At 40.9% G+C, this 26283-nt stretch overlaps 1 protein-coding gene across 4 annotated transcripts in view; it reads right to left on the bottom strand.

The window, feature by feature from the left end:
- PLEKHA4 (pleckstrin homology domain containing A4) overlaps positions 1 to 24366 on the bottom strand; it is a 39112-nt gene extending 14746 nt beyond the window's left edge. For all 4 annotated transcript variants that reach the window (XM_053451861.1, XM_053451862.1, XM_053451863.1 and 1 more), the window contains exons 1-4: positions 24033 to 24366; positions 1704 to 1854; positions 1142 to 1249; positions 27 to 99 (exon numbers count right to left, since the gene is read on the bottom strand). In XM_053451861.1, coding sequence (XP_053307836.1) covers positions 27 to 99; positions 1142 to 1249; positions 1704 to 1790 — 268 coding nt within the window. In that variant the 5' untranslated portion in view covers positions 1791 to 1854; positions 24033 to 24366. The remainder of the gene's footprint in view (positions 1 to 26; positions 100 to 1141; positions 1250 to 1703; positions 1855 to 24032) is intronic.
- Positions 24367 to 26283: the final 1917 nt, after the last annotated feature.

Raw genomic sequence — 26283 nt, 5'->3', positions numbered from 1 at the left:
TCAAGGATCAAAACATTTCATACTACCTCGATAATAGAACAGGCAGAAGTCACACAGCACAAACCATCTTCTTTTCCACAGTCGTAAACCAGAACTGTCCTAAAAACCAAAAAAAACAAAGTGAAGTCAAGAAGGATTGTCAGACCACACTTTATAAGCTGAAAAGGTTTACTCCACAGAATTATTGACGTACCTTCACGGTAAAAGCCTGATGTTTTAGAGGATAAATCACGTAAAAAGTAATTATTACACAATTTCGTTCTACATGGAGCCTGCTCTGTCCTAGACACATTTACGTCGGGTCTACAAAAAGTCTTCTAGAGGCGTTTGTATAATCTTATCCTGAAACTCCTAAATTCTGAGTCAGGGGGTATTTATAGGAACCACTTAGCTGTAAAATAGTCAAGGACACTTTTGGATATGGACACTAGAGGGAGGCAAAGTTACTTGAAGGCTAAAATTGTTGTGGTTTGTTTTGTGCGTTTATTATTTTTAACAAATTTAATATGCTTATGCATGAAATCTGGAAGTCATCACTTCGTTTGTTTTTTGGGAGACTTGACTTGGTTTTTAAACTATAATCTGGACAGCAAACAGACTGTTCACCAAGTGTTTACAAAATTGCAAAAATACACCATTTAGATCAAAATATCTTAAGCAATCGGGAAAGCAACCAGGGTAGCTTCTGCTGCTGGTGTCTGACCTCTCCTGTAGTCCCGTAGAGCCTTTCCTCACCTCCTATTTGGCTTCTCCGCCATGACGCTACGCGCCGTACGACTGGCCAGAGTAGAGAAGGGGGTAATATATCCCCACAAACCATACTCTGACACCGGCAAACCAGACTCCTTATCTGAGATAATCCCTAATCCAAAATACTTCTGGTCCCAAGCATTTTGGATAAGGGATACTCAACCTTTACCTACATGGGAATACTAGTGAACGTTTATCTTCCTCCATACAGTACCCAACAATGATTACCATATGTTGTCTGCGGTAGTGCCATTTATTATTTTGGAGTAATCATTTAATAAAATTCTAAAAAAATAAAAAAACACTAATTGCATTTAGTCCCAGTCTATCTTTACTTATATACAAAGATTTTTCTCTGTTACCATTATTTGAAAGGAGAAAACCACAGTACCTGTTTATAAAGCCACCCCCGGATCACGACTGGCGAGTTTGGGTCTCTCTTGAGAGAATATTCTCTTTTGCCAAATGTGTGAACTCTTTTCACGGATCTGGTTGAGGGCTGCATCAAAACACGAGAGGGGGGGGTAATCAACATTAAATGACCATAGTCACCACCATGTGGATCTCTTGTAACAAAAAAATTCTGCATCTCCTGACCTCCGAGTTCAACTTAAGAACCCAGTCAAAAACAGTCAGGTTACTGCTCACACATAATACAATATATATATATAAAAAATTTTTTAATAAAAATAAATAATGCACAATATAAAAAATATATAAGTCACATGCTGCAAAACCACAATGACGTATCCTTAATAAAGTCTCAACTGTGCCACGTGTTTTTGGTGAACATGTTTGATGAATAACAACGTTGCACTAAAGAGCCGTAAAAGGGACAGATTAAAACTAATGCTCCTGGAACAAAGTATCGTTTTTTTCTGTTAAACATTCATATTAGGGAGTTGATTAAGGCAACACAAACCCCCTGTTAATGAAGGGGAAATGATACTCACCCTTGACCCCTGGTTGACAGAGGCGGTGGTGACCACGCTGCTGGCCATGCTTAGTCCACTCCTGGGACGTTCCATCTCTTCAGTCATGGTTTGGAGGTTCTAACGGACAGGAGGAGCTTTCAGCTGGTGGGTTAGGAGTTCATCAAACGCCCTGTAAAAACAAACAAACTTGTTAATGATAAACCTTTTAGTAATTAATGGCAAACCGACTTTCATCCACACATTGAACGCCTTAAACATCTAGTTAGCCGGTTTAGATCACCAAAGGCTATTCAATGTATATGGAATTCAAGTTTCTTTGTAATGTTTTGTTTTAAACAATAAGTCATTAGGAAACATGAGATTCTCCGGAAAAACGAAACAGATGCACACAGCAAGACACCGAAGAAAAAAGGATTATTTTAGTAAGCTTAATTGAATCATTTATACCAAGCAAATTATATTTCACTTCATCCAGACGCCACATTGTCTTTCATTGTTCCAATATACAAACTTAACAAATACTCCCGTATACATCTACACTATTCAGGGTCAGCCATATGCATGTTTAACCCCTTAAGGACAACGGGTGGTCCCTAAACCCATTGAAAACAATGCATTTTGAGCCTGTACATGTATGGGCTTTGTCATTAAGGGGTTAAACTACATGGTGAATTAGCATCTACTACTTCTGTTGGGAGGCTGTTCCACTTAACTACCACCATGTGTCCTTATGTAGATGCTACCTGATCCCTACCCACAGACCTTTAATTTTTTTTGGGGGGGACAGGACTGCACCAGTCACCTTTGGTTCCTTAAGAAATTTGGGGTGTAAAAAATGGCTTCCTAAAACTATTTTCCCATCAAGTAGCATGGGACATCACCCATGGGTTCCACCTACCGCAGGAACCCTGCTCTGTTAATAAACCATAAGCAAAGTAACCATAGCTGGGAAATCCTTATACTTTTGGCGAGCAAACCTATAGTAAGAAGAGAATATAGAATAATTGTAGAGGGATACTAGAGAAAATATATGAAATCAGCAAGGCTGCTTCAAAGTGTTACCAATCTAGCTTTCCAAACAAGGTCTGATGTAGTTCAATTTAAGGGTACGGAACGTGTTAAGGCAAAAGAATTAACATTTCACAAACAGAGCAAAAGATCAAAAGGTGCTTCATCTGAATAACCCCATAACCAGAGTGAATCTCATTCAAGTCTGAATAGCCCAAATGCTTTCCATTCTTAATCTCTCCATTAGCGGTAAATCCCACTGTAAATAATCAAAGCATTGTACATCTCCGGCGAGGGTCTGCCGGGGCACACCCCATAAGAGGGGCACATGGAGGGCGCACAGAAACGAGATGTTTATTGGTTTCTTTGGAGAGACAAATTGCAGCCAAAAATGTGAAACAATAAAAACCTTTTACGGGCTTAATTCTCCAAGCGAGTCTGAGATCAACTACAGACAGTCTTTTTTTTTTTAATACAAATTACTTGCAGTCTTTGAGTTAAGTCAATTTCTTAAGCAAAAGAAAACTTTTTGCGTATTTCTGCACCAACGCTCCGAGTTCCCCGTTTTTGCCACCTTCCCGGTTTCTGAGTCAGCGCATCGACGGTTACAGAGTACCCAAGAAATACCATTCAAAGTCATTCAAAGTCTAACACGTCAAGGAATATATTTTGATGTACGAGGTTGTATCGAGTTAAGGTTAAGCGGTAGGAGCAAAGAGAGAAGGGATAAGGGAATTTAAGCCATGTAGCTTCCCCTAAGAAACAACCTGCTTAACGCAAGAGTTTGGAAGAGAGAGACATTTCAGCTCTGTAGTTACTCCACTAAGCATTACGAAGGGCCAACCCTACTGAGGTTCTCCAACAACAAGGGATTAGCTGACCTTTCCAAATTCAAAGCGAGGTCAAGTTCATGAACTCTTCCTACATTAATTTTGGATTACCTGGGGCCAGCGCTGCCCTTCTTTCGGTAGAAGCTCAGACGGATTGGCCTTTCGTTAAGCATAATAAAGTCAGAGAGCTAAAAATGATCTCCTGCAAACTTCTGTTGACCTGCAAGAAGGTAGACAACTCATGGATCCATTAAAAGGGACCGTTTAATGTCCCTGACACCCATTAAAAAAAAGAACGCATATGAAAGTACTTAAACGAAAAATAAAATATAAGCACTTGACTGATATAGAAGAGTCTGGAAAACTGAGGCCCGCGTGTAGATATAGCTGCTGGATATGGCAGAATACCTTGTTATTTTACCACCTCTGGATTAACCCCCTGACCCCTTGCATTGAACGGAGGTGACTTTGTGTGAGAAACTGTAGCAGGAAACGTCGCCTGCCAGCAACTTCCAACAAAGCTTAAACACAATAATATGGAAGGGGAGAGAAAAAAGGGAGATTAGGTCTAAGGGCTGGGCTGGCTCCATCTTCAAAAAGGGAGAAGGGTAATGTAATGGTGTATCGATGGGGGAGCATAGCGAGTGAAATAAGAATTTGGCTGCTTTCCACAGCAGAAACAGAACGAGCTGCCTACAGCTTATAATGGATAGTATTTCAGCATTGTTCAAAGATTTAAAGGGAGCCGGTGAGACTGCAGCTTTCTGCTAAAGCGGTCTATCCGAACAATCCCCATCAACTCTGAGGGGTCTTAGCCACAAGGCTGGTTTTTAATATAATCTAGCTAGCTGCTTAGTGTTTGGATCTTCATGGACCTTCATAGAATAGTCAAAGACAGTATTAGAGAAACACAGGGGTTCATTCACTAACATGAGAGTTTGCAGAGGACTAGAACATTTTAACTCTGACCCGAGTGCATCCCCGGCATTCACAATATGTTGATGGTGACATAACATGTGTCATTAAGCTCTTACATTTCATGGGTGGTGGTTCTGGCCACTAAATACTCCTTTTTACCCAGAAGCTATGCATACAAAGCTCCAGGCAGTACCAGGAGTTGTCTATGTTCACTACAGGTTAGAAGAAACATCCCCGCGATCTTCTCCTGCACAATACATTGCGAACACTGGAAGATTTCTTGAAAGTCATCTCAAAGATTTAAACAATGCATTATGCCAGGCCAGCTTAGATAAATTTACGCAAGAAGCTTTCTAGAGTCCGCGTACTGATGTCCATGAGTTAAAATATTTCACCGCCCTACAAACCCAAATCAATACAATCGGTGGTACCAAAGTCCAGTTTTCACGATCCTTTGCGAAAGTCCAGGTTCCAAGATATACTGTAGCTTCGCAAATATCCAGGTTGCTCTCCGATTGAATTGTCGATACTGATGTGAAGAGATCACAGGAACCTGTCCTCAACATATGTAATGCGTTCATTTTGCATAGATCCTACCAAAACAATCTTATTTCTGCATGCACGTTCCTCGGAGAACTTATGGAGTTACTGAGCCACGCAATGCGAACTCAAGCAATACAAAAACATCCTTCAACTTTACGTAACTGACAATTCCACATGCCTTGATATCAATAAGGTGTTATACGATGTACGTAATCCGTTCCATGGTATGTGTTATCTGTGTTACACTTACATACAGAAACCCTGGCAAGGCCCCATTTTCATCGGAAAATAGTCACTTATCATATTACGCTCAAGAAGCTCGAGTCGAGCTGGCACAAACATCGCAAATTCACACTGACCAAGTCACGTTCAAAAAGCAGTGCGCTTGGTAACGTATGTTTGTTTCATTGTGTGCGACAGGAGCAGCTTAGACTTCTGTAGACCATTCCAAGGACAGGGGGTGCGTGGGAGATTCTGACTCCGAACAAGGACCCTTTAACAATGTAAAGAATGCTTTCCACCTACAAATCACAATAATCAGGCTTCACATTAGGGAAAAATATGAATGTCCTATTCATGCCAACCCACAAAGGTCATCGCCAGCCACAAATATATTTCACTAAACACGAGGTTAGAACAGAAGTTCTAAGTACTCGAAATTTAAAGGAAACGATCAGTTGTTTACGTAAAAATACGTAGAATTGACCAAAACAAATAAGAAGTGGAACAGTGTACCGCAGCCATCGTGAACGTTAACCTCGGCTCCCATCTACGGGCAGAGAGCCACTTTAAACTTTCAGGAAATGTCAAACATATTGCAGAGGTTGATTAGCCTTCCTGACTGGTTGCAGAGTAATTTTGGATACGTGCCAAATGTCTTTTGCTACCTTTATTTACAAGCTACCAGCATAAATCAGAAGCATTGAACAAGAAACACTAAGGAGAGGTTCGTGAACAACAGATTCTCTCATGTGTCACCTTAAGGTGACCCTACCACGTTCTCAAAAGCTTTATTTTATTTGGAGTGGACATGGTGCCAATGAGAACTTGGCATGGATTTCTTCTTCCCTTTTGGTTGAATGTCAGTTGCTCTAGAAGTTTCAGACAGAGGGGGTAAAAAAAATCACCATGAATTCAACCCGATAAATAAGGACTTATTAATTTTTAAATACATATAATCTGTTTAACATGAATAAGTCCAAAAAGCCATGATATACACACACATATACATTATATATATATATATATATATATATATATATATATATATAACATTTTGGTAAACGTTAAGTAGAACTTTCCCCATGGAAGAGATGTCTTTTTTGCAAAGAAGAAATACAGACATCTTTAAGCCTTATAAGTGGTACATAATATTCATTTATGGAGACCCTAAACATCCTTACCAAAAGTAGCCATCTAAAATAGTTCTATCCCGAAAACATCGAACAGGAAGCAAGAAGCTACATGACGGGGTGACCGACCAGTCAATAAGACTCTGAAATGAAGGAGGTAGGAATAATAAAAAAAAAGAAATATCGGGGACACTTTGTCCAGCTGGAAAAGGCAGGATAGGAACATTAGTTCAGATGGGGAACCCATGAAGAGGTCATTAGTTTATCTTGAAAGACTGTGTAGAATGAAGGTTCATTTAACCAGCTCTGTAGAACTCTGAAATACTATCATTGAAACATTCTTTTATTATACCTTGTACCAAATGTTCCAGTTCTCCAGCTGTAGCAACCCATCATTTACTTCCACCATCTAGATATGCATGACGAACGAAGACCTTGTTGCCACAGGTGTCATCAATAACATAGTCTTTTTGGAAAAGAACATCTCTATATTATAAAATACATGGATAGTTTTTTGCTAAAGGTTAACAGAAGGCCTATTGTTTGCACCTGCCAAGACCTACTAGCTTCACTCAGGGGCCGTTCTAGATCTGGGTTTCTAGAAACGAGCAGTCACATTAGACACCAGGCTGCTGTGGGTTACTTAGGACTTGTCATATCTTCAAGCAGTCACACCACTCTGATTAAGCGTAAAATATGCACAATGTCACATATCGCCTCTTCTTTATCCAGAGCAACAATAGTCAGTCACAATAACCTATTCCTTGGCTGCCATTAAGAGGTTAAAGGCTGCTTCTCAATCTCTTGGCGAAGATCAAGTGCACTACCATTAAGAGGGAAGCTGGAAGCAAAATTATAATCAGTACTACACAATGTACATGGGTCTTTGAAGCTTTTCCAAGGTTCCTTTCATGGCTGATTATACCATGTCAAACTTTCAACATAGGATAAAGGTGAATATTGTTTGGTCTAATAGGGTTAGTGTGATGCACCAATCAAGGGTCTGCTTGTACTTTTCATACGCAAAGGGTTAAAACATCACAATGTGAGGGCTTTGTGCAGAAAACCATTTACTGGCTCACGCAACCGTGCTGTTAATGATTTGGCTGAACGTCCGGCAGCGGACACACTATGAAACCAGCTGGGCATTTGCAGACCTGTGGCTTCAAACACGGATTTGGGTAAAAATAATTTCATTTGGCCAGCAGTCCACGTTAAAATGGTAAACTAGTTGTCCAAGCAATTGAAAAATGGCGGAAAAATGCTACTACGGGGTATATATATTCGCCTTCCTAAGAAGTCTACATTATCTTCAGTCGAACAGGTGCGGTCTTCAAACTATTTTGGTAGCACAGCTGTTAGAGGCCTGGTCCTATGACCCCCCCCTGGCCGTTCCCTTCTTTATCTTTACTTCCCACTCTTTCCATTTGTAGCTGTGACAGGCATCCACTGGAATGCGTGTCCTGATTTTCGCCATGGGAATGATCATCATCTCTTTCCGGGCAAAACAAAAATGACGATTCGAAATGCTTACGGTGGGTGACGTGTCGGAAGGACTTGCGTCCATATGGACGCGTCAGAGACATGCACACAAAGACACAAGTTAGGTCACTTCCAAAGGTTTGTGACGTTCTACATCTCTTCTTCAGTAACAAAGCAAGGAGAGAACAAGCGCCCCCACAATGGTAGATTTATTTCAAAACAGGGAAATTGGTAAGAACGCAACTCAAAACGTGCAGGAAATCTTAAGTTTTCCACAAGGGTTGTTTGTAATTGTCTGTTGTCAAGTAAACAACGCACATAAAATAATCACATAAAGCACATCACTGTGCTATATAAATTAAATATTAACAGCCCCTCCCCATGTATGTTCAATAACATATACGCCAAGAATAATTTTTGATATATTGCCAAAAAACACAACAAAACAACCCTTTCTGAAGTATTGCTAATCATGAACCCCAGAAGTTCTGTGCCTCCCCTGATGTACGCCAGGTGTGGAGTCAGAAATTCATAAGCGTCATGTGATGTCTCCCAACGTCCCATTTACGATCCGGTTCCAGTTGTTTCCACTCATCTCCCAAAATATTCTCTTACCACGTCACTACCTTCTGAAGTCTAAATCAAAGAAACGTGAGCATTCGCAGAGTAAAAACACTATCAGAAAGGGAGATTTTCTGTACATTCCCCATCATATAAACAATGCCAGTGTCTACAACTAAATAGGAGATACCGAGAAAAAAATTAAACTCTCCTTCTACTAATAAACAAAGATCACGGATTTCCTTAAATATACGGGATTTTTTTCCCCATTCCAAAACTGCAAACTTGTGGCTATTCCAATTCTTTCCACTGTAGCACAAAACAGATAAAGACCGTTTATCAAGAGCATGTGACGGGACAATCATGGTAATCAGAGAAATATGTGCGAAACTCTTATTGTGAAACCAACAGGCAAACTTTGGCTACAGATGGAGCCGTCCTGACCACCTAATGGAATATCATTCAGTATTTATTCTGCATATTAGAACATTTTCTCCCATTTCCACGTGGTTTCAGTCTCTGTCCTGGTGGGGTTTGTGTGAAACGCTCTTCAGTTTCTTTCCATGCAGTAGGCTCCCGAGGTCCCATTTTCGGATCAGGAGTGACACGTAAAACGGACCTGTGACGTTTGCGTAATTACACCGCCTTTTCCCACTTTTACTGCTTGGGTTGGCACTGAACCCTGTGGCTCCTAGTCATTACAGTCCATATCCTTGGCAGACACTCATGCATGGTGCCAAGACGCTAGCTAAGAGCTCACAATCTAGAGCTTATCTAGCAGGAGGCTCCAGACACGAAATAGACGAGTAAGCACTGGCAGAATGCATTACATTTCTAAAACTAGGGTTCAATAACAAACCTCGCTGCTCCTCAACTGTCCACAGTCCGTACGTCAAGATTAGCCAAACGAGGGGTTAGCAACTGCAGAGAGTTTCTCAAAAGAACCTCGCTGTGGAGACTGAAATAGGAAGGAAGAAGTATTTTTTTCTATTAAAATAATAGCAGAAGAGAAAAAAAAATCCATGACTTTTACTTTAACCCTCTTTAGTCTCCTAAAAACATATCTAGTGTGGTCTTGAATCGCTCACCAGCAGAGTTAAGTCTTGGTTGTTGACCTTCTCTTTGAAACAGAATACATAAGGATTCCAATACAAAATTAACATAGCAACAGAGACAAAGGGGAATTATGATCCAGCGAGTGTATTCCTCCCACTGCATTGTTGTAATGGTTCCAAGGAGAAAAGATGTTACGGAGAAATGTGTTTAATGGCATGATGCATGCCCAATGCGTTAAGCAAACAATATAATCCTCCCACTGTGCATACATATCTGCCACTGCACAGAAGTCTCTTTCTTCCCACAAATTAATAGCCACTTGCAAATTATCCCGCTCAGGATAGCTTTATTCTGAACTGAAACACAATTATAAGTTTTGCAAGTACAACGTGTATTTTCACATCTTCTATTGTGGACTGCATGACATCAGCATGGTTCCTGGACCGGTTCCTTACAATTAAGAGAGGATTCATAATTGTCCAGAGAGCACTTCCTGTTTTCCAGGAAGTCCTGTGGCCATGTATTGTGCTCGCATCGTCAGCGTTTTGCATCTACGTCCCAATATTGGATCACTAAGAAGCCATTGTGCTTCCTGCACTTGAGAGAGTCCTCTGTTTCAGAGACATCTCAGATGTATCCAACATCTGGTGAGAAAACAGAATACCGAACTCCAAGAGGAGTAAAAACCTAGATATTTGTCAGACTGTAAAAATGTATAAATCTCCAAAAATTATTATGGAAGTTAAAAACATATTACATATAAATGTATGATTTTGATTTACAGATTTGGAAAAAGGATCGTACTCGTTTTTATGGCATCACTCAGCACGAGTTCATTGCTATGATGAGGACAATATTTTCTTTTTTACCCACCATGTCAGAAAAGGATTATGGTAACACCTGTGTGGACCCGATGAGCTATATTATTATAAGTAACTCATTTAAATCAAAACAGAACTTAATTAGCTTTTTTGCAGAAATGAATCAGTAAACACAACCATGTCCTAGAATATAAATGGGAAGGGGGGGGGCCGTATGTATACCTGTAATGTGTATTCCCACATTCAGAAGTGGTCTAGCTAGTTGTCCAAAGTGACCCCAAAAGCACCATATCTCTACAAAAGGGTCATGTTTGCCCTTCTCGTTGAGGAAAAGTCTTTTGTTATCAAACACGTTTAAGAAGTTGTTCATTCAGGTGGAAAATCAGGGTCTGTAAGTTTATTATTTTGAGTTGTGATTCCATCAAGATCAATAGGTTCTTGTCGTGGGACATCTTGCACATTTAGCTTTCCGGCTTTCAAATTCAATGTGTATGGACTGCACCGATATCTGAAATCTTTCCTGATTCACATGATGCTACCTGTTTGGAGAAGCAGTCTGGTCATACTAGGACAAGATGCTTCAAGTCCATAAGACTGGGTTCACCAAACTTTAATTTTAACATTTTCCTAAATTCAGTATTTAGTGGCCTGCTTGGCTCAGAGAATCGTCCAAACAAAATCCACTCTATTCCGAATTCTAACCCAAAGTGAGATCGCCCTTGATTGCCGCATCACTGGCTTGGCGCAGACTCAAGTAGAAAGATAACTCAGTTACATTTCAGAGTTTAATTGATGAGTTTCAGGCTGAGTCCTTCTGTGGCAAAGACATGTGGTCAAACACAGGGGTGCATTTCGGAACCTTTACTACCCATAAATGGCTTTATACAGCTCTTCAAACATATCTAGAGCAGACTTTTCTTCTGAAAAGCTAGGTAACAAACTAAAAACCCCTTAATGTCTGTATGCGGCCGAAGGTCTTCCAAACTTTATCATATTAATTCCTGCCACAAATTAATTACCTGCTCAAAGCTGCTAATACATTAGGGCTCTCTGCATTCCGAGGGGACTGTTAATACCGTGTCCTACTTTATCATCCCACAAATTTCACAGCTAGCCAACACTCTGTAGGCGTCACTGCACAAGACTACAGGGATGGGAACATCTTAGGTCACAGGAATTATTCAACACCCACAATCATTCACTCATCAGATCTCTAGGCTCTGTCCGCTAATGAGTGTCTAGCTGGAGACAGAAAGCAGACAGATCCCCTTTCATAGCACTCCTACATCTCCTATCCAAGGTCTACCACCCTTAGGAATTAAACGGCTCAGCAGAGCACAGCAACTGCAATTAGCAACTAAAGGATGTCCCCTTAACCAACAGAAATCCAACCAGCTCACGATTAATAACTTACAAATTAGTTTAAGTAAACGAATGGTTTTCCATGGTTTGTAAGAGAAGAAAAATAATGCTGGTGTCCATAATTTCATGCATGGACACACGTGTGCGCACACCCCGATCACGTCACTATTCTTAATTTCCAATAGTAACATATAGCAAGGCAGGTGTTGTAATAGGAGAATAAATGTAACCTACTTTACCCATTCAACAGTTTACTAAATTAACCGCAATACTTACAGCGGTGGAACCAGTTAAGCCTGTGGATTTTCTACCACACATCTAATTAGCCACTGGGTTATGCCTCCTTTCTTGAGTCCTGCAGCAGTTATAAAGCAAGTTAACACAAGATGTATAGAAAAAATGCATTTCATTAGTTGTTTAGTTCTAAGCATACTAAAGGCTTGGGTTCTCCAAAAGATCCCCACTAGTGGCGCTTTTCTGGAAAGCCATACAAGGGATTCTAGGTTCCTCCACAGGCTGGTATGGTGGCATTTGTATAGAATACCTGGTATTTTATCAGAGAGAGAGAGATATATATATAGATATCCACATACACACACTTTTCTATGACTTATTAATGTAACTTTACAATTATAGTTTAATAGGTGCTGTCTCACCCACTCTGTCCAACACTTTTGTAATTTGATGTCGCGCTAGAAGCATCGTTCACAAGAATTATTTATCCTTTGCAGAAAGTTTTGAGTAAAATGTAACCTCTTTCATAAATTTTGGAACACCTGTCATGTGAAACAAATCAGGCACAGATAGGCGTCGCCTTGGAAACAGAAACCTCCGCTTATGAGACCCCAGATTTGTTTTTCACGCCTTTGTGACTGCAAATATCTAAAAATATACTGAATTTCAATCATCGTCACTATTTGTGTCACCGCACGAGAACATTAATAAACCCGGCTTGGGTTTCAGGGAGGGAATCACGTCGTAATGGATTCTTAATATCCAACGCCTCATTTCTATCGTAGACGCCTGTATTGTAAATGCCACCGGCAGCCAAACGCCACCACGAGTTCATAGTCTGCATTCTATGGTGATGCCGCTTGGAATTCCAGAAATCCTTCTAATGTATTTCATAGAAACATAATCAACGCATGTGTTGCCCTGCGTCATGAGAAATGTGCCAGAACGCACAGCTGTAGGTTGGGTATTACCGTCTTACAATAATATCATAACATATCTTATATTACCTGCCATCTGCCCAAGATATGCATGGGTGGTCTGTCATTTCTATCATTCAATACGTTAATGTCCCAGCTGATCATACGATATATATTCTCACATTCAGGGCATGCCTCGTGTGTACATTCCAAATTAAATATTTGAAATATCAAGTACTGTTACGCTATCATTTGACAAAACACTTCAATATCTACTTGTTTAGAACAGGGAAACGCAGAATTTAACAGCAGATTTGACCCATTCGGCCCCATCTAGGCTGTCAATTTATCATTATGTGAAGACTCAGACCTTAATCAGCCGTTGGTCTTGTCTTTGGTTCAGGAACCATATGCCTATCCCATGCATGTTTAACTTCCCTCAATGTATTAGCCTATGGTTTCTGTAAGCCCAAACTGCTACCGGAGGTCATGTTCGCCCAATGTACAGTGCTGTAGAGTATGGCGGAGCTTTACAACACAATACATATCAACACAGGGCATATTCTCTGGTTTTGGTTTGAAGGGGCACACTACAACTTCTTAAATGTAATAGTTTGTGTCTCTTAGTGGGGTTCTCTTGGTACAAACCCATTGTCCTGAGATTAGAGTCCTCCGTGGCTACCACCCCATACACTTTAATTGGGGTTGACCATGCTGTTGTGGCCGGAAGATTAAGTACACTTTCCATTCTCAGATCTCCACAGGGGTTCTAAACATTCTAATTACTATTTGAGTGCAACTGAAACGCTCCAGCGCCTTGGCCAACTGGTGCTGGGCTTGCGTTCTTTTCATCTCATGCTAAATCCTTATCTTTTTAATACACCCATACAGCTTCAAACACCCCCCCCCACCCCCAACTTCTCTCCAACTGCCCCAGTGACTAAAACCAGATTACTGTTTAATAAAAGCCTCACCCGTTACAGGGGAAATATCATCAAAATTCAATACATACATAGACTTTGAAATATTTTATGACAGTCAAGAATTCTCCACAACATTTTAGAACGACTCTCTGTATATAGTGATGGGGTAGGAGCCAGTCTTCTATTCTGAATGAAGATAGAGACGCGTTTTTTTTCCTGAGCTTCAAATTAAATCCTACATGCGTATCAGAAACCTGTCCAGAGCGACACCTTTTGTTTTGTAGACTTTTCTTATTGTCTTATTGGTATCGTTTCTTATGGGTAGAAGATCGGGGGGAAATCTAGTGCCAATGATTTCGAACGCCAATGGTGCCAACTACGAACAGCAGACCATGATGGCACCATGTAAATCACTGTCTGGAGAACTTATTTTTTAGTTTGCTTGTGCTGTTCTCTAGACCAAGGACTGATTAAGGTTTGAGTCTACATCAGGAAAAACAGGCAGAGTAGATGAGCTGAATGGTTCTTCTCCGACGTCAAATTCTACATAGTTATTTTGTAACCAGATGAATTGCCAATTCATATGCACAACGCTTAACATTACAGGACCAGACTGAAGCATTCAACAAACGTTCTGGCTGTTTGATGCACCCAGTGTTAAACACCGAGTCTAAGGTGGCCAAGGACACCTTCTACTGCCACTCCTAGGTCTTTGCGTTAGTTGGGTTCTTGTTTAACCAGAACCCTACTGGGCATTTACAGGTTCATCAGGATGTCTTTAGCCACCAGATCATCCATAGTCTTCTGCTTTCCATTCTATCCTTCTAAACACACCCCTACGATCAAACCCATAACATTACAGCTTTCAAACCCCATGAATTTGCCAGAACGGTCTCAACGACCAGGCATGTGTCCCAGCGCATGTCCTGTTTATAGGGCCAGCAGGAAGGACAGATGCCGTGTGATGTCATGTTATCACACGTTCACATGGATCAGTTTCTGTAGACATACTCTTACCCTTAAGATGGGATGTGGAACATATTTCCTTCCCTTGAAGGTTAAGCTTTACAAGAACAATAAATAAAGGCTAAAAGAAGATGTTAAAGTGGGAGGAAACATTCTTCACTGGAGGGTCAAAAATACAACTTTACACTTTAGACAACCTCATGATCCTACAAAAAAAGACAGACATGGTAGGTGTACTCCAAGACACGGTCATATAACCCGGAGTGACATTTACAATGGTTTTGTTTGTTATTAATACAAAGCAACAGTGACCAGTTCTGGCTACAGTCAACTTGTGGGCTGCTTATTTCCAACCACTACCCAGGACAGTGGCCAAAAACCGGGACTGTCATGCAAAAACCAAGACTGTCGGGATGAATGCTGTCACATTCAGTCCAGATTAATAGTGTCACGGGGATCTGAACTAAAATCTTTTTAGTTTTTCCACTCTCGTAGTCTCGGGCATGTGGATTACCAGCTTCTGGTTTGCACAGACCTGAACGCGCATATATCGCTAAGAAGATTAAAAAGCATTAGCGTGATCTCTGTCCTCTGCGTGTGGCTTTCTTTGGAGTCTAGTTTACCGGCGCTCCCGTCAACAGGATTGATTTCAGACAAAACTAAGCAAAAACCCTGGGGGGTGGGGAGGGTTTCCTCCATACATACAGCTATTATTATCGATTATTGTTTTATATAGCGCCATCATATTCCATAGTGCTGTACAATGGGTAGCCAGGACATAAGTAGTATATAACATAACTATTTGACTTACAGAAACCAGTCAGGAGGGCTCTGTGCACAAGAGCTTACAGTTAAGTTATTAAATGCAAAAAAAAACAAAAAAAAACACCATACTTTTTAACAATTTACCGCAGAATGTTTGGAAGGGATTGCCGTTTGTATGAAATGAGCTATAAAAGTTAAAATCAGCCAGGAGTTCATTGAGGCTTCAAGTTGCTGTTGTTACCAGCCAAGCGCATTACAAAGAGTATTCAAAGTCTGACATAACTAAAACAAGGGGCAGACCAACGTGCTGGGGGGGGGGTATTAAAGTCAGGGATGTATAAAAATGCAGGAAGAACCGACAACACCCCTTCCCCCCTTAAATAGCAAAAAACTGAACCCTACAACACCGTGGTTATGGTCTCTGCCAAGAATTCAGACACTAAGGAAAAGTAGGTGTCTGCATGCAATAAACCCTGTTTTAACCCTCTAATACCAGGGTGTAACCCACTAAATGCGTGGTCGCGTGTGTTTGTGGCACACATGGTCATGCTTGGGCCACTCCCCCCTCGCAGTATAAAACAAGTAAGTAAATACATACATACATTATATATATATATATATATATTTTAGAATTATATTATACAGATTCCTGGGTCTTGGTCAATAAAAGCTGATGCGTTATAAAAAACTACTAGTTTTTTGTACTAGATGCCACTAGAATTATGTACCCACTTCATCCAGCAGAAAGCTACATATATAATAAAATAGAAATATTTATAAAAAAATATAACAAATAATAATAAAGAAAATCACAATAGCGCAGTTAGGTCATTTCCTGTTAGGTACGGATCTTGTTAATATTCTACAGCCTTCGAAAGGTATAATCTTGTATTTTTAGTGGAAGGAAGTGACTCATGCACCTTAGACATGCCAGAGGGTAGACAAATGTAACGTCAAAGTTAGTATTAAATGGTTATATCATACCTCCCAAGTGCCCCTGCTCAGGGGGGACAGTCCTTTTGCAACCCAAACCCCTCTTCTCCCTCTTTTCCAGGAGCTCAGAATGTTTGCTGGGTATATCAGAGGGTTCTACAGCCCCAGCAGTCACAACAGGTATGTTTATAAATGAAATAGTGTAAACAAAAAACACAATGTTGTACAAATAACTACGAATAGGTTATAAAGTCACAAGTTGCAGCCAAGCCACACTACCTGCGTATTAAAGGCGCACAGCACCTAGTAACGCATTGCATGGAGGTGGTGCCGGCTCGGAGAGCTCCCTTGTCAGCGGCCCACTGGACAGACACAATGGAAGGGCAGATTGCCCAAGGGGGTGATTAAATATGTTGATGTTTATACACACACTATACATTTTATATTAAAAAAGGGGAAAACACTAAAAAAAAAAAATTGATTCAGAATTGAGAACCGGTTTTCTTTTTAAGCAAATGACTCTCGGCTCATCGATCGCACTCAACCTCCGCGCCCTCCTTTTCATGAACTTTCAACATCCTAGTATTATTATTTTATTTATATAGCGCCAACAATTTACGCAGCGCTTTATACACTACATACATTCAAGGAGTATGACAGGACGAGAAGTGACAGACTAAGACAAACAGTAGCCCTCTCACCCATAGCTACCAACAGTCCCAAATCTGCTGGGTGTAAGACAAGCTGCATCCTGCACGTCTTTCATGTTTTAATTACACGGTTAAGGGATTCTTTAATAAAAATTCAATCCTCGGAGCCTGTTGGAGAATACATACCAAGCGCTGCACGGGTATAAAAAGAAATTCTATTCCCAGTAGGCACGGTACATTCTCCACGGGCCATTCCAGACACCCCCCCCACACACACACTTTTTTTTGTTTTACGGGGCAGTTGAAGAAATAACATCACAATGCTTGGATTCCACATCAAAGCCCCGAATTCTCCCGGCAGCGCGTAAGGTACACAGAGACGTTAAAGACTTCAGTTAATGTTCTGAAAAGTTTCTTTCATACCCTAATCACCGAGGGAGGGGTTTGGAACGGAATCTTTTGTGACCTGATCGCTATTAAACATACAGTTCATTATAAAAAAAAAAAAAAGTATTGATAGAATGCTATTAATGGTATGCAAGAATTCATTAAAAAGTGTCAAAAAAAAACAAAAACAAAAAAAAATAAAACACGATTCTTTGCTTGTGTCTCATTGGCCAGTCTGACGCCTGGCTGAGCTTTTGTTAGTAACCAAAAACGGGTAAAAAGCCGAAATAAGTAATTCATCCGACGCTCTCCTGGATGCGATTCAAAGAGCAGGTGCCCTGCGGAGAACGGCAGACAACATGCTGCTCAAAACCAGACTCGAGTTCTATTTACACACAGTTTGTGTCGATCTGGCCTTTAGACGATTGGGGGGGGGGCGCTTTAAGGAGTCATCCGCTGAAAAGGGTTTAAGTCTATTGATATGGAAACCCCTTAAAAGTGGAATAAAGGGTTAACAGCATGTTCTTCTACTGGAAGTAATTATACAGTATAATTAATCCTCCTTCTCGAAAAGGGGGGCAAGGAGACGCTAGAAAACCGTCCCAAACTCAGTAACCGGTAAATAGTCATGTGAATAAACACGCCACATACACACGCAGTTATTTGATCAGCGCTTGTGTGTACCCTTGAGTACGTAAAGCAAATAAACGTTGGCAGATCTGTAATTTCGTCATGTCCTCTGAAGGCTCAGTGATAAATAAAAAAGGCAGCGTTTTTATGAATGTACATCAGCCGCCTATCAGTGCCTGGTTTTGTGTCACGTGACAATTAAATGATGAATTGAGCTAAATAGTAAATGGGTAAAAAAATAAAAAAATTATATTTTTCTAGTTCTGGGCATTTAAATTCCTGTAGATTCCGGAGGAACTTTATTTAAAGAGATTATGCGGGATAAAAAGATTATCACTATGATTGCCAGGGAATACATTTTAAATGCCACTTGTAGAAACATTACAATGCCGGGGTAGTCAGTATGGTTGCCGGTTGAGTATTCAATGGGGATATTCTTTATAACTGGGCGGCAAGACTCCACAACAGTGTTCTAGGACTCTCGCAGATGATGACGTGTAGGCTCGGAGCAACCGAGGCAAATGCCCCTTATTTGATTGGTACATTGGTTCTACGACTGGAACTCTGACCTTTTGTATGTTTAGTTGAGGGGATAAATATTTATACTTCTCTAGCACTGAACGTCCATTTATCACTTGAAAGCACACGCACAAGAGCTGTCCATAGATCATGTCCATAGATCACGACGCTCTGTCGACCAAACTCTACGGTCCCACCACCACGTCACTGCCCAATCTACGAAAGGTCTCAGCTGTCACTACTCATCAAGGTCCCTGTACAGGCCCATGTTGCTACAGCTTTCCTAGAACATCACATCAAGACAACAGCTCTGCCCTTCTTTAGTTTACAAGTCCCCAGAGGGTGTAAAAGAAAACAAATCTCAAACGGGGTTGACTTAAGTCCATGTGTTTTTTTTCCCTTGACAAAACACAACTGGTGAGAGGATCTTCACACTAATTGCCTTTGTTTAAAAAAAAAAAAGTCTCCAAAGCAGCCTGTAGTTCACGCTTGTGGCCTTATGGTCAGTTTTTAAGAGTACGTAGGAACTGCAAAACTCAAAATAGGCCCCTTAAAATAAGTCAAGCATCTTATATCTTCTCGTATCGCATACAGCCAGAGAAAGTATGATGATAGTTATCTTGTAGCTTTGGTAGATGATACGGCCAACACCCCAGTATAATGTAGCAAAACTTTGGGGGATGGAAATCTACACCCAAATAACAAATGTGGACTATTTTTATCAGATAGCCTATCTGATGTACGTAACACGAGCAGAAATTGTCCTCCGATGCGCGCCCCCCACTGAATTAAACAAATTATTTTAGGAATTTCGCATACTAAGAAAACCTGTCTGCCTGTGGATAATATCAGAGACATATTATAGATCTTTAGTTGCCTAATCTACAATTACAACAACCCCCAATCCATATCTCTGCCTATACAATACACACGTAATACGTAAATAAGAAGGAAATGGATTGAATAGAATGCAGATATCGATAACAACAAACAGTTCTTTGGGTCAGCTTTTGTCATGTGGAAGAACAGCCATTGTGTCATAAAAAAGATATTAGCATGTTAATGATATTAACATATGCATTCAGGTTGTATGTTATGGACACAAAGCCAAATAATGTGATTATTTCTAGACTGCTTTTGTTTACCGTGATCGCCAAATCACACTTGCGTGCGTCACACAATTTGGAATTGTCAATGAGGGACAGTCTTCTTTTATGGGGTGTGGATAGAGGCATGGCAGGAGAGAGGGCAAACAAAACTTTGTGTAACCTATTGAACTATGTATTTTATATTTTTAATTTATAAGCACATTTCCGGATGTTTCTATACAAATCACGGTGATATTTAGAGGCGTAGAACATGGCGATATACGTGTACCCACCACATAATTTTAAGCAACTTGAAACGCGGGACCAAAGAATATGGGCCCCAAAGTCCTCTTAACGATGGACTCTTGGAAGGTGGGCCCCAACGATGTGACTGGCTCAGCAGAAGGAGCAAAAGCCAACTTGGATCCAGCAGTGGAAGACCGCTTCCAGTACTGGGTCCTTGTGGTATTCTTCCAGTGCTTGGCTCTGGCAGCTCTATGGCCAGCTTACCCACCTTGCGGGTAGTTTTAATGAATGGATTTAACGAAGGTAAAAGCTGCAAAAGGTATTATTGTAACCAAAGAGCTGGTGATATGCAAAATTAAGCGCAAGAGACAGCATGACATAAGTCTTATAAACATGAATAAGAGAAGATGGGCCAAAGGCCATGTAGGACATCCATTCTTTAGCAGAACTCATTGTCTCAAGAAGAAATATCAACTCTAACAGACCAAAAACAGAAAACTGCATTTATCTATAGATTAAACAATACTCTTATTTTCAGAGCAAAATGCTGTTCTACAACTCTTTGTGAAGATCTGTATCACGAACAATACTATCATTTGTGTTTAATGCCCTCATACGTGTGCCTGTCTGCTTGACAACAGGGGATATCCTGTAGGCCTGCGTAGAGCACTATGACATCACCGTATTCCCTAAAATAAAGTGTCCAGCTAGGAACCAGGAAGTGGCCAATAAGAATGAAAGCCAAGCCCTGCATCTTTGGAATTCTACTATTCCCGTAGGTAGGAACAGCAGAATTTTGTTAATAGAAGGTTTAGAGGCCAGGGGATATAAAACTTTCCTTTTAAATCTCAGCCACCCCTTAGCACTATGACGCTTTACAGACAACATTACAAACTTTTGTGTCTGAATTTGGGTTCTTCTAGTAATTTTTTTTTTTACTGCCTATAGGACGCCCTTGTTGTCAGTTATGTGATATTTTGAGTGACACCACACCAAGCCGCTGCTTTATGGTAATTCTAATGAAGTCTGTTCCCTGAGCCAGAGGGCCCAATTGGGTGTTTAAGACTAAACCTTTCTATTGTTTACCACAAGGCAGTAAAAAATAAGGAGTCTAGCAGATTGGGCCGATATAATAGAGCTGGAACACATACAAACGGCTCGTATGCAGCTTCCTGGAAACAATAAATTATGAGAAAGCGAGCAATGAGAATATTTTTTTGAAAACTCATTGTTAACATGATACCGGGAATTAAAATGGCGGGCGTTCCCCGTTAAAGTTGTCCCTCTCTCTTTATTTGCACAAGTGATATACACCGGCAATAAGAGGACAGACAGAAAGCATTAAAAACATTTATAAGGAGCTGGGCAAGGAAGCCTGACCTTTGTTGCACTGATTCATCAGTCTGTTGATAATGCGCTATCTTCCTAATTGAATGTTAACAATAGCAAACCATGAGTCACAGTATCTGTGTTTGTACACAGCGTACAGTCCACTGTTCGCCATTAATAGAGGCTGTGTGCGAAGCCGAGGTTTCTTTACATTTCTTATCCTCGGCTATCTAGGAAGAGATTGAAGGAGGACAACATCCACCCACCCTATATTGCATGGCATTGTATAAAGTGTGCCAGACCGGAGTCAAGGAGTTTAGGTTTAAACTACAAATCATTAACAAAAAGATCAGGACAAGCAAACAAAAAGGAAATGGAATTTTACATTTTAAAAGAAATCGGGACCAACTGGCAAAGAACTCATGGCCCAAACCACCATTTGGGAAGAAAGCAAAAAGGAGGTGGTAAAATTGGCAGCTACAGACACTTGGTGGAGCAGAGATGTACGGTTATATCAGATTGCTTAACACCCCCACTACAGCTGCACATACCTTACAACTCCCCACATAAGTACGGAGAGGGCAAGGCATCTATATCATATTCTTCGGGATTCTGGAATAAGGGAATACGTATCACCTGTTTTTATATATCTTGAAGGAATCCTTAAATCCAAGCCACGAATGGAAACAAGAAATGGAGACAGTACAAGTTGAGTGTGGTACAAAGCATAGTTCCTCTGGATGATTAACAATTACACCCCATGTTCTTTATCAGGTCCTCAAAGAAGAAACACCATTTCACATATTTGCATTGTTCAAGACCTACCATTTGGCTGTACATCTGATGGGACAGCTACTGTGGTCAACTCAAGGTGGCCATGAACGTGTTTAGTCAAAAGCAGGGTTGTTTTTTTCTAAAACGTAACCAGGTCCCTTCATTTTTGCTCGTGGCCCATCAACAATCTCAGGAGGATGCATTACTCTCCAGACATGTATGTTCTTCAAAATCAACCCACGCAATGTCAGGAGTGGTCCATAAGTTACCTACTGATATCAACCAATAGATACAATCCATAGAACTCCATACCTTTCAGCGACTGTTGTTGCTCTATACATTTTTAAACCAAAAACACAACCATATAGCAAAAAGACAAAGGAGATGATACGTCTTTATAGAAGGAACAGACAGGAAATTACCGACTGTACCTTTACAGCGAATCTTTCATATTACCCAATAACTTTCAGTCAAATGACCTAAAATATGTTTAATCATCAGTTTGAATATTTAGTAACATTTTCATGACCCCTGAAACTTTAATGTATAATCACAGAGCACTTAATATGATTCAGCCTGTGTCATCGGTAAATCAGAGTAGGTGTGTTAACAGACATATCCCACAGGCAAATAAAGAGGCGCTGCCTCATAAAAAAGGAGGCATATCCAGACAAAACTTAAGACTTGATGTCACCTTCTGAGACATCTGAACTTACCAAATCAGAACACAATAAAACTCGAGCGACTACACACTATGTGGATGGGGTAAACCATTCCTAATGTGCACCACATAGTAATACTGAATGTTTCGCACACTCCCAGCACTCAAAGAGTTAAGGGCTAAAATAAAATGACCCCCTCCTTCATATATCAGCAGTCTAAGGCAGTTTTAGTTACTTTCCATAGACCTTTCAGCCGGACAATTGAATACTTTCGGGTCACAAAGGCCTAATTTATTGATGTCAAAGTCCAATATTTCTTAAACGATGGCCACTGAAATGCAGACACAAGACAACGCAACACAATTTTCACATATACCTGTTAACAAACACCGCGTATGCCAGCAGGTGTGCAGGGCGGGGGTAGGCGTAAAGAGTTAATATGGTTATTAACACTTATGAATACTGCTTTATTTAGAATCCATTAAGATATGGAATTAACCTCTTCAGATGCCTACCAGGCCATCTATTTAAAAAAATATAGATTTATAGAGAGGAAGCTCATACAATAAGAGGTTGTCCAAGACCACGCGCATGTGACTGCACGACTGCTTGTTGACAAACCCCACTGCTTGCCCAGGGGAGGGGGATGCCTGCCTGCGCCTGGTGCCATACATCGCAGCTGTGGGTCCCACTGTCTGCTGGGATCTAGCATCATATGTTTTAAAAGCCACTGCTGACTTAAACCATTTTGTGACACAACAATCTGGCCATTTTCTGCCCAAAAGGATGGTTTCTATTTAAAATAAAATGTATTCTTTGTCTAGTGGAACTGTGACATTAAAATTACAAGTCAATTCATCCCTGGCATCTACTAATCATAGTTTTTTTCTTTTAGAATCTCACTTTACTCAGTTCCAGTATTGGAACTTTCGTACAACTATCTCTGTAAAACTACAGAAATAAAATATTTATACAAATGTATCAGTTAGTGTAACAATCCATGCAAACTTTTACTAAATACAGACACAATAGGCAGACTGCACACTGTATAGACCAAAACATCCCAGGAGTGGAGTCCTCCCCAAACCACACCAAGGAACCCAGCATGTTAAGATATCCAACAGTTCCCCAAACTTGATTCATCATCCAAAATACATCCTAGGTTCCACTGCAAGGGTTAAAGCCCATTAACCCAAGCAATTTGCCTCATTCCCAGAGGTATGGGACCATGTGAGAAGGGACCTCAATACCTAACAATCACCAGGAGCAGCATCTTCAAGTGCCTAGCAAATCCTCAAGGGACTGCAGGAGTCAGGATTCCAACAGAGCAGTAACAACAATGTAATATGAATGGGGAGGGGGGGGGGTAGATTAAGAAAATGATTTCTTACCAGGACTCTTGGATCTTGCTTTTTCTGCACACTACTTTGCCATCTGCATCAGGGTGAGGTTCAGCCGGGCTTTCCTCCTCACTCTCCAGTTGTTGATCAAATGTTTTTGGTCAGTGGATCTCTCTCTCTTGCAGTGCTGTAGATGTCCTCTCCTCCCCAAACATCACTTTGTTTGCCTCTCAGCGCTCTCTTTTGATCTGCCTTACTCCCTTTTGTACTCTCCCTTTGCACTTCCTTTCCTCCCCATTCACCCTGCTTGAAACCACCTTGTGCCACAGACTCCTTGTGCCTTCTCTTCTTGCCACACCTCCCCCTCCTGTTGCCTCTCCTGCTGTGTCTGTGCCTCTCCCCCTTCTCTCTGCTTCACAGTGGAGGGGCAGGATCTCTCCTAGAACAATTAGAAGCCCAACCTCTGGGTGCTGCCCAGATTCCAAACACCAGGGTCAGGTTTCCAGACTCTGCACCCCCCTCCTGCCTGCCTCAAGAGGCAACAAAATGCAGGAAAAAAAGGAGATTGCAGTTATTTGCATGCAGGAGAATCACATTTACTGAAGTCCAAAAGAGAAACTTCATCAGTAGACTTCACACCTCAAGATGTCCCCATGGTTTCTGTGTAGAGCTATTGTTAAAGCCCCGCACACTGAAACTGTAAGACAAGCTTTAAAGGGGCCGGCTGTCTGTCTGTCTGTCTGCTCAGACGTATTTTAAATAACCGCTGAATCTCTTTTCAAATATATAGGATAATCTGCTTGAAGCAGCCAATCAGTGGCAGGAATCGATGGGAGCGCTTACCGTGGATGTGCACAGGTCCGAACAGACCCCTTCTAGCAACATTCTCCGAGCGCTAGAACCGACAAGTGGAGAGTATATCGCTTGCACAAAGGTGTACTCCGCCGAACACATCTCCTGCACAGAAAGTCACAGAAAGTAGCTGGGGGATGGGCGGCAAATCCATATTAGGGGTTCCGCAGAATCCCCTCGTGCATTCTCCAAAGAGACCCCATTATCATTTAAAGCAACCAGTGGCTGGAGTGTCCCTTTAATTATAATTCCTCTGTTTTCAGATCTCACGGAGATTGTCCTCTACATCGAGATGGCAGTCAAAAGTTACGATTACTACCAACAGAAATTCATTCTGCTACGTTTAAGTCTATGAAATGTATATAATTAACCATTGAAGATTGACTAGGAGGAAAGAAGAGAACGAGGAGATGACATTTAAATACAGGAAGGAAGTTTCTTTCAAAAGAGGACAAATGTTAGAACAAGAAGCCATGATCTAAAACTAGAACGTCAGAGGCTTAGATGTAACGGAAGAAGGTTTTATCGAGAGGTCGGTAGATAAATGGAACGGCCTCACATCAGAAGTGGTAGAGGCTAATACAGTAAGGGAATTTAAGCATGCATGGGATAGGCATAAAGCTTTCCCGAAGACACGTTAAAGGACAGATTAAGTCTTTACATCAGGAAAAAAGGGCAGATTAGACGGGTTGAACCATTCTTATCTGCCTTCAGATTCTATGTATCTATGTCTGAATGATAGCCAGCTTTCTCTTAGCAGGGGTTGATGTTGGAGGACATTGGTGTATTTTCCTGGCTCTCAGAGATGTTCCTCGGCGTGCGCAAGGACATTGTGTACATGGGGCATCAGCGAGGAAGCTTAAGCCTATGAAATGCCTACTGCAAGGAAATAAGGAATCTGAGAACAAAAACAGGTCAACGGGTCGAGATAGTAGAAAGATGTGGTGCGCAGTTATTGTTTGGATGTGGTGTTACTGGATAAAGTGGACTGATTACGTTGAGGGATTATGCGGGTGGCAATGGACAGTGATTTAGTTCGCACAATGACCATGATTAGGTTACCTAGTGTTCAGAGATATTAGGAAGAAGTAAAGAAGAGGCCGTATGTTTGATCTGTTGTAATTCATTGCAGGTTAATACTGTAGACTATTGATAGAGTCGGATAGCTAGGGCACCAAACTATTCTTATTAATAATCTAATCTTTCACCTTATCCAGCTTTCTAAAAAAAAGAGGTTCTCTGGCAGAAGATCTGCTGGTCCCAAACCTCCTATTAGGCCCATTAAGAAAGAGGACCGCAAAGCTATGTTTATGAAATTGGCTTGGCTCGGGCTGATTCTTAATGGAGACATAATTACATTTGGCGTGGGTTCATTTTGAATTTCATCCAGATCTAGAAAAGCCTCATAATGAACATTTATTATACCATCTGACCCATTATCAACCCAAAC

The sequence above is a fragment of the Spea bombifrons genome, chromosome 12 (genome assembly GCF_027358695.1).
Source record: "Spea bombifrons isolate aSpeBom1 chromosome 12, aSpeBom1.2.pri, whole genome shotgun sequence".
NCBI lineage: Eukaryota > Metazoa > Chordata > Amphibia > Anura > Pelobatidae > Spea > Spea bombifrons.
This window is presented reverse-complemented; position numbering and strand designations above follow the sequence as displayed.